General features: G+C 41.8%; 1 protein-coding gene across 6 annotated transcripts; it reads right to left on the reverse strand.

The window, feature by feature from the left end:
• Positions 1–1211: 1211 nt before the first annotated feature.
• AGA (aspartylglucosaminidase) lies at positions 1212–12199 on the reverse strand. 6 transcript variants are annotated; one of them, XM_060136268.1, is made up of 9 exons: positions 11998–12199; positions 9968–10121; positions 8553–8665; positions 7524–7636; positions 6176–6290; positions 5474–5549; positions 4525–4632; positions 3683–3816; positions 1212–2270 (listed from the first exon to the last, which is right to left on the reverse strand). In XM_060136268.1, the coding sequence occupies exons 1-9, from the start codon at positions 12125–12127 to the stop codon at positions 2170–2172; spliced, it is 1044 nt and encodes a 347-aa protein (XP_059992251.1). In that variant the 5' UTR covers positions 12128–12199; the 3' UTR covers positions 1212–2169. The 6 variants fall into 6 exon arrangements, with proteins under 6 accessions (XP_059992251.1, XP_059992252.1, XP_059992253.1 ...); XM_060136269.1 differs by having other exon boundaries at positions 1212–2560; XM_060136270.1 differs by having other exon boundaries at positions 5437–5549.
• Between the last annotated feature and the right edge of the window lie 203 nt (positions 12200–12402).

Here is a 12402-nt window from a genome sequence, read left to right on the forward strand (position 1 = left end):
AAGCGGCTATGCTTTTCCAAATACTGAAATATGGTACCTCACTACTGGCTGACCCTGGGTTGTATATGAAAAGACTCATCATATAGCACATATGGGGCACAAACAATTCGCAGATGAACAATTTTTGTAGACCTTGTTATCTCATCTTTTTAACTTCCTAAGACAGGGCTTGAGTATATATTGAGTAACACATAAATAGCATAGTACTCAAGAAAACAAGCAAAAAATTTAAATATGCCTTTTTAGAAGCTTTTTTAAAGGTCTAGGAATCTTTTTGAAAAAACGACCAGTAAAGTGACATAAATAGGTCTTAATCTATTTTCATAATTAGCAGCCAATTAAGATACATATTTATGTCATCAGTTTTTAATTCAAATGAAGTTGAACTATTAAGATACTGAGTTCAATTATGTTCTTAGCTCCAAATTCAAATACCAAGCATCAGATGTAATAACACTTTAAAAAGAAGTTCAACAATTAAAAATTATGGACTTTAAAAGTATATTATAGTCTATATATGATATCTCAATTAAAAATGCATTATGCTTATTATTTGCCTTTTGAAACCAAAAGGAGTCATCTGAGTGCTGGTAATGGAAACAGACCCTTTTTTTGTTTATGTGTATATCGTGTACATATACATGTCTAACAACTTCAGGTCAGAATTCTATAAATCAGGATCAGCTAAACTTCTCATTTGCTGGGGAGTGACAGGCCATGAAGACTTTCAAACTCATTTTTCTGGTGGTACATGGCTGCCTAACGTATCAACGGATGGCAAACACACAAAACAGGCATTTCATCTTGATATAAATATACTCCAAGTTTAAATCTGGCTTCTTTCCCTTTGTTCCAAGGCCCCGTATCAAATGTTAGCAAGTCGATGTACCTTGGGGGAACCCACAAGAGTCAGATTTCCCCTTCTGCTCTGTGAGTGTGAGGCTGCGGGACTGTTTCCTTATTAGCTTTCAGGCTGCCATCAGCAGCTGCGGAGTCCAGCTTTCAAGTTCCCATTTGTGAAGATTCTGATTGGGTGGGACAGAGCAGAGGGCATTTGTGAAGAGGCTCCCCAGACAGTGATGACACATGACAAGGTGTGAGAACAGGTGACCTAAGGGCATTCTCAAAACTACAGCTTTCTAGCCCTAACTTACAAAGAACATTAAATCTTAAGATGAGTGTAGGAAGAAACGGAGCAGATATACTAAAGGTGGGGGACAATATTGTACATACAGTTTTATTAATGACTCCTGATGTAAAAGGAAGGTAATGAAGCAAAGACGATCCTGAGAAAGCGCACTTACAGTCCTGTCTAGTCCGCAGACGGCTGACCGAGCGCTCAGAAAAAACAAGGCAGACAAGGGTTACTGACTCACTGCTAATTCAAACCACCAACATGTGCACAAGAGATTAGTAAAACCACAGTACAGATCAAGTTCCCTAAATCATTTTCGGAAGAAATTATCAATACTAAATATTTGTAGCTAAAAGGTCAGAGATTTTTTTGGTGGCTAAAAACCTTCACACATTGAGAGCGCACCATCAGAGGAAGAAGCCCAAGAAAATCAACACAGTTGCTCGTCAGAAGACGGCCCACATTTTCTAATACGTGCTAAACAAAACGTACCTTTATGATTAACAGCATTCTTTCCTCTTCAAGCTAGAAGAGAGCATTACGTACAACTGATAATCAGCGATAAGAGACATATTACTCTAAGGTACTGAGATTCAGTCAGAACTTATGCTGTGACTCATTGTTACCTTTTTCTTTGGGTCTAAAATCCTTGGCTACTCTAATTATTTTAAGTATCCAAATATAGATTATTTCTTGTGGCTTTACTATATCACTTTACTGTATCATTTATTTATGGAAATAAATCCCCAAAGTAGCAATTTCTTGAAACACTGAGCAGAAATCCAAATATCACTCAAAATTTAAACATATACAAAATACATACAAATATTTTCAGGGGATATACAAAGCTTAAAGAAAAACAGATAATAAAAAATTTTCAGATACAGAAAGTGAAAATGCTTTTAGCATAAAATTTCTGTGCTTATTTTACACAAAGAATTTTAGAATACATGAGGCACGTTATACGATGACAGTGAGCAGCCTTTTCAGCCTCTGTTTCTTCTTTAAGTAGAGATGTGGACAGAAAAGATGGATTAGATGCAGTCTACTTTTTCCTCAGTTGGCTCACTTTTTAGAGGATTGTAAACCATGAAATGAAACTGAGTAAATGTTGAAAGTTTATTGCAGGCAGCACCTGGGGCCAAGAAGAGAAAAAGTTGTTTGGTTAAATACAGAATGCACGTGTCATTTACAACCAATACAGACATTGCTTCCCCAACTCCACACTGGCTGTTGTGTACCTGCTGTCCAGTCGGGCCACACGGAAGTGGGCTGTGTATCCACCTTAGTGCAGACTAGCTGACAGTCCATGAGGGGAAAGAAAGGCAGTGGGAAAGCCATCTCTTTGAACCTCAGAATATAGGCTGATTTTTTGCTCCTATACATATGCGGTCATTGCTACTGTTATTTTAATGTTTTCATATCCTTTTCGTAGAAAAAGAAAATTTTCAGGCACACACTAACAACTGTATTTCCCTAGTGACTAGGCCATCCCCTTCATCCATCCATAATCCTCCCCTCCCTAGGCACCCTGCTCTTTTCTACGCTTCTACACGGGTAGAAAGTGAGCCTTGTTTTGTCAAGATGCTCTCTGTCAGACAGCAGTGATTTCTTCACCTGCTCAGACACCTGGAGGGAGCCCTTCTAATGCCATTACTTTAAATACAAGGGGCTGGTCGATTTTAAATTCATCTACAATTATATAATTATCATTTTTACATCCTGTTAAATCTAACGTTGAGCCTTCTAAGGTTTATTTCCTAAGAGGGAATCAATGAAACTGATTTATTTTAGACACAAAGCCTCCCCACCCATAACTTACATCGACTTTTGTATTTTAGTACTTAAAAAAGAGTATGGAATTCCTCAGACAAGTTTTTCAGATACCAAACTGTGGGAAGTAAAAGATCAAAGCACAGTAATAAGCAGTCTAACCTAATGAGCTGGATTGATCACTAGGCTGTGTATCTTCCCCGTCTGAAACCTCACCAATGAGGAGCGGCACTGGTTGATCTTGAAATGCTTTGAAACTGTGATGGGCTCATATGGAAAGTAAATGAAGCAAAGGACATGCCTCAGATACAGTGCGAAAATAATTCTGCTAACGCCTTTAGTTTACTAATTGGTAATACATTTTGTACCTGGGGGCCCTGAGATCTAAATGACTGAGACCTTTAAATAATGAACAGAGAAGTGGGGAAGATCGTGTATCCCTACGTACTTCTAATGAATAAAAACATCTGACTACGTTAGCCCATCTCAGCATATACTCGAGCCGAAGCTAAACTTTCCTTAGGACGGACGTCAAGGGTAAGACCGAACAGCCAAAGACTGGATCCTAACCACCGCCAGTCAACAGAGGAGACTTTCAGGTACACTTCTAACACTCTGGGGGTCTTGACTCAACAATTAACATTTATCCATTGCCTACTCAATACAGTCCCTGTTTCTATCGCAGAGGATTAAAATACCCAACAGCGTTTTAAAGTCTCTGTCCTCATCAACATTTGCAGGTTCACATAAATATGAATTTCGGATAAAACTTACCATAACTTCCAGTCACGTTAGCACATACCACAGCCCCAAAGAAGTTGGGGAAATACTTCTGGATTCTTGAAATCACTTTCCGGCACGCTGTGGTGGGATCTTCTCCTCTTCTCATGTATTCTACAGCTTGGTAGCTGATTTCAACAGAGGCAGAACTTTAGTATCAGAGAATAAGCTAACTCCAGATTTGGTTATTGAGGTTAGACATCTAAAACCATCAAAATTGTCACAACTGACAAAATACAGTGCATGTAAGTGAAAAGAGGTAACTCCTGTGAGAGTATCAACAGGAAAGGCAGTAAACCTTGATACCGTGTCTACCTTTTCAACTAATCCACCCACTCATTTCAGATAAGGACTTTTATTTTGGGCTTCAGCTGAATAACTGTTACTTAGTAAAAACAGCCTGAAGTCATAAAGTATAGAGGTTATATTTAAGTAAGAAATGGGGCTGCAGTCAACGGGGGAAAAGACTAGGCATGCGCAAAACATGTAGTTGCAAGGATTCTCTCTCAGTAATTAATTGTACACGGCGACTGCATTTTCTACTTCTGTCATCAATTATCGCGGGCCTTACTCAGTGGCCTTGCGTAAGTTGTTTAAATAGACCCTAAGCACTCTCATCTGCGAACGAGTGAGCCGAGTTGTTGTTTCAGGACTGTGGCTGCTTCATCTGAATGATTAGGATCGTCAAAGGGACGGCGCCAAGAGCTGGTAACAGGCTTTCTGAAAAGCTCTCGTACACACAAATGCGGATCACGCGGCAAAGACAATTATTTTCTCTCTTGAGGGACAATATCCCCTTCTAAGGTCCCTGAAGTCCCAGACGTAGGAGGGCGCACCTTGGGAGGAAGCGCATCAGGGTGTCGCCGTCCCCGGTAGCTGCTGCAGCCCCCGCAGCGCCGTCGGCGTAGGCCCCGGAGCCAGGTATTGGCGAGTCTCCTATTCGGCTTCGGGAGGGCACGGCACGGGCATTCGGGACGGGAGGTCAAGTGCAGAAAATTCTTTTAGGAGACGTTTCTACTTAGTCACTGACTATTGTTTCAAGTAAATTCTTCATCAGAATACAGAGGATAGACTTCCCTTAGTTTTTCCACTTAGGTTTTCATAAACCCGCATTCACTCATTACATGAGAATCGCACAGCAGCCCATCATGCGTGGCGGGATGGCACAGGTTCACGGTGACTGTTCCACCACCGCCATCCTTTACCATCTCATTCCTGGATTATCTCAGCAGGTTCCAACTGGTTTTCCTCACCTACAATCTATTCCTGCTGTCTAGGTCAGGTGCCAACATTTTACTCAAGTTTTTCCTTGTAATAAACCTTCCATGCTTTTCTACTACTTCGAAATAAAATCCAGAAATCCTTAAAGACCCCCTGAAATCTGGCTCTGGCCTCCTCCCCCGCACCCGACAGATGTGCGGTTTTGTTTCTGGCCATTGGGAGCCCTGAACCTGAGCTACTTTGGATCTGCTAGTGCCTTGGCCTGGATGTCCCTGGTCCCTCTCTCAGGGTCAGGGTCAGCTCCCAGCCCCTCTCTCCAGGCCCCTCTCTCCAGGCCCCTGATGGCCCCAGCTTAATCTGATCACATCACCATCCCTAAACTCTGCAGCCCTGGCTGAGACACCTTCTCCTTTGCACTTAGCAGCTACTAATTTATTTTCTTTCACAATAAACTTAGCTGTGAGAGTAGGGTTGTGCTTTGCGTTTTGCATCCCCATAGCACCTAGGACATATTGGTTGATACTCACTACATATTTTCGAGATCTGGTTTTTAGAAACACTAACCCAGGTATTTTGAATTTTATACCATTTGTAGATGTACCAGCAGCAATATTTCCCATCTTATGGATGACAACCATGCCTAGAAATTAAAAAAAAAATCATTGTAGGTATCAACTCTAAAGTGTACCTCAAATATAACCAAATAATTGCGCAGTTGGTAATATAAATATCGTCTTCCATTATTTTCAGGTAGAAGACAATAGGAATCTTGGGAATATTGAAAATTACACCAGTGGTAATATCTGTGTTTTTTAATGACCTCGTTTCACAGCATCATTTTGTAGACACCCCATATCCTCACTTCAAATTGCTCACTTTTCAATGCTTTTTCAAAGGTAATGCCAAAGAGAATCACGGCTATAGACTAATGGAAATTTTCAACATTACAGGAAATGACTGGAAAGATCATTTGAATGTGGCAAACATAACATTATTAAAGAACTAAATATCAAACAAAGATTTTAAAATCCCCAAGTGAATAATCATCAGATTTATGTATAAAGTAAATTTGCCAAAATATATATAGATGATATGAAAAGAATGTGTGTGTGTGTGTGTGTGTGTGTGTGTGTGTGTTTTCTTAATTGCCACTTAATCAAAATCACCTTCTGGTACATGATTAAGGATAAAGAAGTTAAGAACTACAGGAGAGCAATTAAAACTAGCTGAACTTTAACCATAAAAACGGTATAGAAGGCAAATTACCAATAGTATCATGACCGTAACTATCTCCTGTTTCTCTGTAAGTAGAACCATCTCGCTTTAAGATACTAGGTGGTTTGTAGGGTCCACAGTATTTTGAAGCATCTGGTACAACATTCTGTAAACGAGATTTAAGTTTTATTTTTTAGAAAGGGTGATTTTAGAAACCAGCATGTAGTTATGTACAATCGCTAAACATTAGCAAGAAACCAAAAGGACATCGGGTAACTGAAAGATAAGAATTAAAAGCCAAAGGTTAGCTAAGTCTTATGTGGACAGATGGATATAATTTTACTAAATACCTAGTCTGGTCTCAGAATTATATAATACGGAAGAGACATTTATATTATCCGGAAAAGATCCCCAGTTTTTCTCTATATATGCCAAAAATTCTCAGCACAATGGCAAATATAAATGAAGATTTTTAGATTAGATTTTTTTTTAGATTTCTCAAAGAAGTCAGGTACAGAACATGACTTTTAAATTTTAGAATTTGTTCCCTGACCTAAGAAGAGCTACTCTGAAATTTAAAGCAAAATCTATTTTAAAATCTTCTATTTTTCAAAGCTAGGTACATGTGAACATATCCTAAGCTGTACTCTCAGATTCTTTTATGAATCTTAAAGGCTCAGGAAAATAATCCAAATTCATAAGTTCAGGTTGTGGATATGGATTAGTATTAAAGCAAGAAACCTACAACTCATGTCTTGTTCATTTGTGCACCAGGTGCCTCTCATGACCTGGTTTCACGCAGTGGCCTCTTTCAAGTGACTCCCTGGTTACTCAGAGGTGATTAGGATTTGGCGAAGAAACAGGTAAAAGACTAACACGCTCCACAGCAGGATTCTGGGTAGCAAAGACAAACCGATTTAGGCTCAAAGTCCCATTGACTTAAAGATAAATTATCTTCCTGGTAACATACTAGACACCTAATAGTATAAATTCCCAAGTTAAGAAAGGGCAAGATACTGGGTATACTTCACATAGATAAAATATAAGAAATATTTTAGACTAATGGTTTCCAAACTTTGTTTTCTTAATACATGGAACCTTTTGTTACAAGGAAACACAGCAGAGCAGTTCAGAGTGAGGCAGCCCTTCTCCCACAGCAGAACCTTCACAGCTTGAAACCACTGCCAGGGGCCGGGAGTTCCCCACTCAGGACGTGGATCGGATGTAGCTGGGGAGCTTTTGAGACCATCCTGTGCCCAGAGTTGGCATCAGTCGTTGATTCTGAAGTGCAACCAGGGTGCTGATTAGCACTGTAGGCAACAGGTGGATGACTGAGAGTGGAAGGGATGTCACGTAGTATTTTCAAATAACTTAACTTTAAAATATCATGCATACGTACCCTCCAGTAATTTGGCTGGCAATTCCAGGCCAGCCAATCTGAATGAAGAGCACACGAAGCATTGGTAGATAAATCCTCGTTGATAAAGCCCATGCTTTCGGCAAACTTGGTGGCTGGAGATGAGGAAGAAAAATGCAAATGAGTTAAGTATTATCTTTTAAACAAAATGTATGCACAGGAAGTGCTGGGGGTCAGCTGTCTCGTACGTGGAGCGCAGCCATCCTGGGGGTAAACACAGATGGTCAAGGGAGTATTCACACGTGAAGAGTGTTACGGGCATCGGTTTCTGGATCTCGACTTCCCTACATCCTTCCTGACCCTGATCTGCTGAGACCCTTGTGGGCGGTGTGATGACAACTCTCCTCTCCCACCTTCCCTCCAGAATCTCCCTGCTTCTGCTTCACAAAAGGAAAGGGACACCTCGGAACAACCGCGACTCTAACTGGGGTGCGATGCCCAGAGCGTAAAACAACGTTGAGACGCCAAATAAAGGCACCACTGGATTCCATGAAAGACTGACAGCTCCTGTGTTTGTCAGGTAGTTTTCCATTCTGTTTCAACAAAATGGAAGGGTGCCTACTGGAACTGTGAGCTAATACGTGGTTAAGAACGATCTTTTTGAATACAGATCACGGTATGGTCCTGGGTATATACCTTGGGAGGTGTTCAAGAAAGTGCCGTTGCCACAGCAAAACCCCATCCGTTCCCATCTTCTGTTACCTTATGCGCCCTGGGTCTTACACCCATAAAAATGTAATACAAGAAGAGAAATAATGCTGAATCCTGTTTCCCTCCAGCAATTACTCATTTATTAATAATAAACTGGTTTCTAAAAATCCTATTTTAAACGTGAAGAAAGTACAATTTAGAGGTTAAGTAACTTATCCAAAGTTAAATAGATATTAAGTAAAACAGCTTGAATTTGAACTTAGGTCTGCTTTTATCCACCATTTTATACTGAGTCCTTTTTTTCACAGTGAAGACGATAGACACAAGCCTACATAAAAATTGAGTACAGTTAAAATATACCTGACTCTCCTGCTAACAGTGTGTGTGTCGTGTGTTCCAGTACTTTTCGTGCTACCCCGATGGCGTTTTTAATTCGTCTAAGATCTCCCACTGCTCCTACGTTCATGGTAGTACTGCAAGAAAAAAGTGCAGTAAGATCTTTTAAGGTATTTTTATAGGTTCACAAATTTTTTAAAAATTGCTTTACTTCAAGCTATAGTGTTTTGTAGGATAAACTCCACTGTCTTGACGTAGACGTGACGGCACATCCATGAAGTTCATACAAATTCCCACATTCAGGCATATTAAGGAACAGAGACTCTATTACCCCTATGTTCCCAGAGCACTAAAACTCTCAGTTTCCCATGGCTCGTTTTAAATATGGCTTTTGAAAGGGGTTTTAAGGCTTCAGGTCAGGCAACCCACAGCGTTTGTGGTTGGTGGGTAAATGATGGTTTACCAGGTCAGAGATGTATTTCTGTACCTTGGGGCTCTCCCTGTTCTAAGGAGACTACCTACCTCAATGTGATAGTTTTCTACTATGATTATGATTTTCTTTTTTTTTCAAAATAAAATTTTTATTGAGGTATAGTTCATTTACAATGTTGTGTTAGTTTCAGGTGTCCAGCAAAGTGAACCAGTTCTATATATGTATATATTCTTTTTCAGACTCTTTTCCATTATAGGTTATTATAAGATATTGAGTATAGTTTCCTGCGTTATACAGTAGGTCCTTGTCGTTTACCTATTTTATATATAGTAGTATGTAAATGTTAATCCCAACCTCCTAATTTATCCCTCCTGTACCTTTCCCCTTTGGTAACCATAAGTTTGTTTTCTCTGTCTCTGGGTCTAGTTCTGTTTTGTAAATATGTTCATTTGTATCGTTTTTTTTAGATTCCACAAATAAGTGATATCATACGATATTTGTCTTTTTCTGACTTACTTCACTTAGTATGATAATCTCTAGGTCCCTCCATGTTGCTGCATGACTTTCTTTTAATTGAGGGGGAAACGCCTTGTGTTTGGAAAGGCCAAGTACAATATGCTAGGGCTTTTGACCTGCATCAAAACTTATATATTGCGGGGGGAGGGATAAATTGGGAGATTGGGATTGACATATAACACACTATACTATATCTAAAACAGATAAACAATAAGGACCTACTGTACAGCACAGGGAACTCTACTCAGTACTCTGTAATGACCTACATGGGAAAGAACCTACAAAAAAGTGGATATATGTATAACAGATTCACTTTGCTGTACACCTGAAACTAACACAACATTGTAAATCAACTCCACCCCAATAAAAATTTTAAAAACACACATATATTTGTCCATCTTGCTCTCAGTAGAAGACTAATCAGCCATACATGTAACTCAACCTGCAGCGGAGGTGCAGAGAGCACTAAGGCTTTTCAGGGCGCTCCTACCCGTCCATGATCATGGCATCCAGGGTGGTCTCTCCAGACTCGTCGGGGCTGCCGCCAAAGCCCACGGTGCCGTCACACTGCTCCTGTTCACACGCCGCACAGCCGCTCTCAACCGCGTCCAGCGCAGACCCTCCAGATGCTAACGTCCTCCACGCTGGCAATCAAACCCCAAGAGTGCTTGTATAGACACGCATTTTTTTGTGTAGACACGCATTTATTTTCAATGCCAAAGGCAACAAACCAAAAACGGCTTGAAAACTCCTATTTTTAAAACTGTTTTCACATTTACTCCAAGTTAAACTGAAATTTTCGTCTATCAGGTGGTGCAAAGCAGTCAGTGATATAGACAGAATTACATAACACAACCCTTTACCGTGAAGAATTCAGACTTTGGCTACTGATGCAAAGTGAGGTTTTTTTCACTTATTAATAATACCTGTTTCTACTGTGTGTGTGTGAGAAAAGAAGTATTCTCTCCTTCAGTTTTATAAGTTACAATTGAAGCTACTAAAAGGAAAACTGAAAATTCATGAAATCATAGCCCCGTAAATTTCTTCTGCATCATCAGATTATTAAAAATATACCAGCAAGTCTCCATAACAACAAAATAACAGCAAATAATTACAACGTGGGCTTCACGTGGATAATTCATTTAATCTTTCTGGTACTGTACAATTACTATCCTTATTTTAAAGAGGAAGAAACAGACCCAGAGAGGCTATTTGTTCAAGGTCACACAGCTTAGTCGACAGCAGCGTCAGGATTCAAAAGTCACCATTTTGGTTCCAGGGGCCATGCTTTTAACACTAAACTATGTTCTCCAGAGCCCCAAACATGGAATGGTGGGGGGGGGAAGGTGTTAAGTAGTCAATTTCTTTACTAATAAAAATAGAATTCCTTGACGGGTTAATGACACTATTGGTAAATAATAAGCATCACCACTGAAAGAACAGGCTTGAAAGTATATTTAGAGAAGTTTTCCCCCCCTTCTGAATTCAGACAACATACACAGAATTGTTCCCAGCCCAGGGCCCTGAACTTTCTTTTCTGTCTCATTATCGCTGGGAATTTCTTTCTCACAGCCTGTTTCCTCATTTTTTCTCTGAATCATATGCACTGCCTATAACATACAAACTTAGCTCCATCAAATTCTAAAGCTAATTCAGCCCCAGAAAATTATATTAGCAGCCTCAAATAGGGGAGAAGGGTCTGAAACTACTAGGGTAGTATGTCTTAAACTGAATGAAACAAGTAGGATAAGAAAACGACAAGGTAATGGTATGTTCAGGATGATATCAAAGCACGCAAGCCTGGCACCTGACTCAGACTGGGTTTGAAGACAGTAAATGAGGGAAGTCTTCCTGAAGAGGTAATATCTTAGTTTGGTAGTTCTCAATCCGGACTGCAAATCAACATCACTTAGGCAGCTTTAAAAAAAAAAAAAAAACTTTGGTTCCAGCAGTGAAAGGAAAACCTCAGGAGGTAGGGCCCAGGCACGGGTCCTTTTGAGAAGCTCTGAGGATGATCCTAACGTATAACCAAGGTTGGAAGTCCTTTGCCAGGTGGCAAATACAGCGCGTCAGCATGCAGCAACAAAAAGTACACGTAAAGCGACCACGCTTTGTTGGGGAACTTAGTCGTCGGCGAAGCCTAAGTGGAGGGTACTGGGGAGATGTGACGGGCTCCAAAGGGGAGGTGGAAAGGCAGGAAAGGGCTGGAGGTCACGCAAAAGCCGGCGTAGGAGCCACTGGAGGAAGAGTCTGAGCAGAAAGGCCGTAACTGCTCCGGGTCGGCAGCAGGGTGGAAAATACAGTGACTCGGGGCTGCAGAGAGGGAGTCACAAAGAACGCTGAGGATCTAAAATGCAGCAGTGGCGGGGAGGAGGGTCCAGTGCCCGAGGCGCCGCGGCTGCGGGAAAGGCCGCAGGGGAGGCTGCGGAAGGCCCGCCTCCCGGCTCCCAGCAGCTCGCGGCGGTCGGCGGCGACCCGCCCCACCCGCGAGCTCCGGCAGCGCAGCCCCCGGCCCCGCACCTGCTACGGCTGCATTCCTGAAAGGCCAAGTGTTGAGGATCAAGGGCAGAGGGCCGGAGCTGCACACCGGGGCCCGGCAGAGCAGCAGCAGCGACAGCAGCAGCAGCCGGTGGTTCAGCTTCCGCGCCATGGCCGCGCGCCGCCGCCAAGAATAACCCTGACGAAGCCGACGGCCGCCGTGCCCCCGTACTTCCGCGGCTGGGGAACCCGGAACTCTGGGTCCCGGCGCCCCGCCCACCTTCCCGCCCCGTCCGCTCCGCCGGATCCCTTGGGGCGCGGTCCGGGCGCCTCAACTCTCGCGAGACTTGGCCTCCTCCTGGGTAGCGCGGGAGGTCTTCGTGCCCCTCAGGCTCCGGGTGTCCACGCTACCGTCCTTCTTAAGTCTACGTAGATTTTTTTTTTTAC

This window comes from Lagenorhynchus albirostris, chromosome 21 (genome assembly GCF_949774975.1).
Source record: "Lagenorhynchus albirostris chromosome 21, mLagAlb1.1, whole genome shotgun sequence".
NCBI classification, from domain to species: Eukaryota; Metazoa; Chordata; class Mammalia; order Artiodactyla; family Delphinidae; genus Lagenorhynchus; species Lagenorhynchus albirostris.

Coding starts and splice junctions, on each gene's coding strand:
- AGA (XM_060136268.1), bottom strand. CDS start 12,127: ATGGCGCGGAAGCTGAACCACCGGCTGCTGCTGCTGTCGCTGCTGCTG. Junction 10,122..11,997: donor CAGGAATGCAGCCGTAGCAG/GTGCGGGGCCGG, acceptor TTTGATTGCCAG/CGTGGAGGACGTTAGCATCT. Junction 3,817..4,524: donor CTGATGCGCTTCCTCCCAAG/GTGCGCCCTCCT, acceptor TGTTGAAATCAG/CTACCAAGCTGTAGAATACA.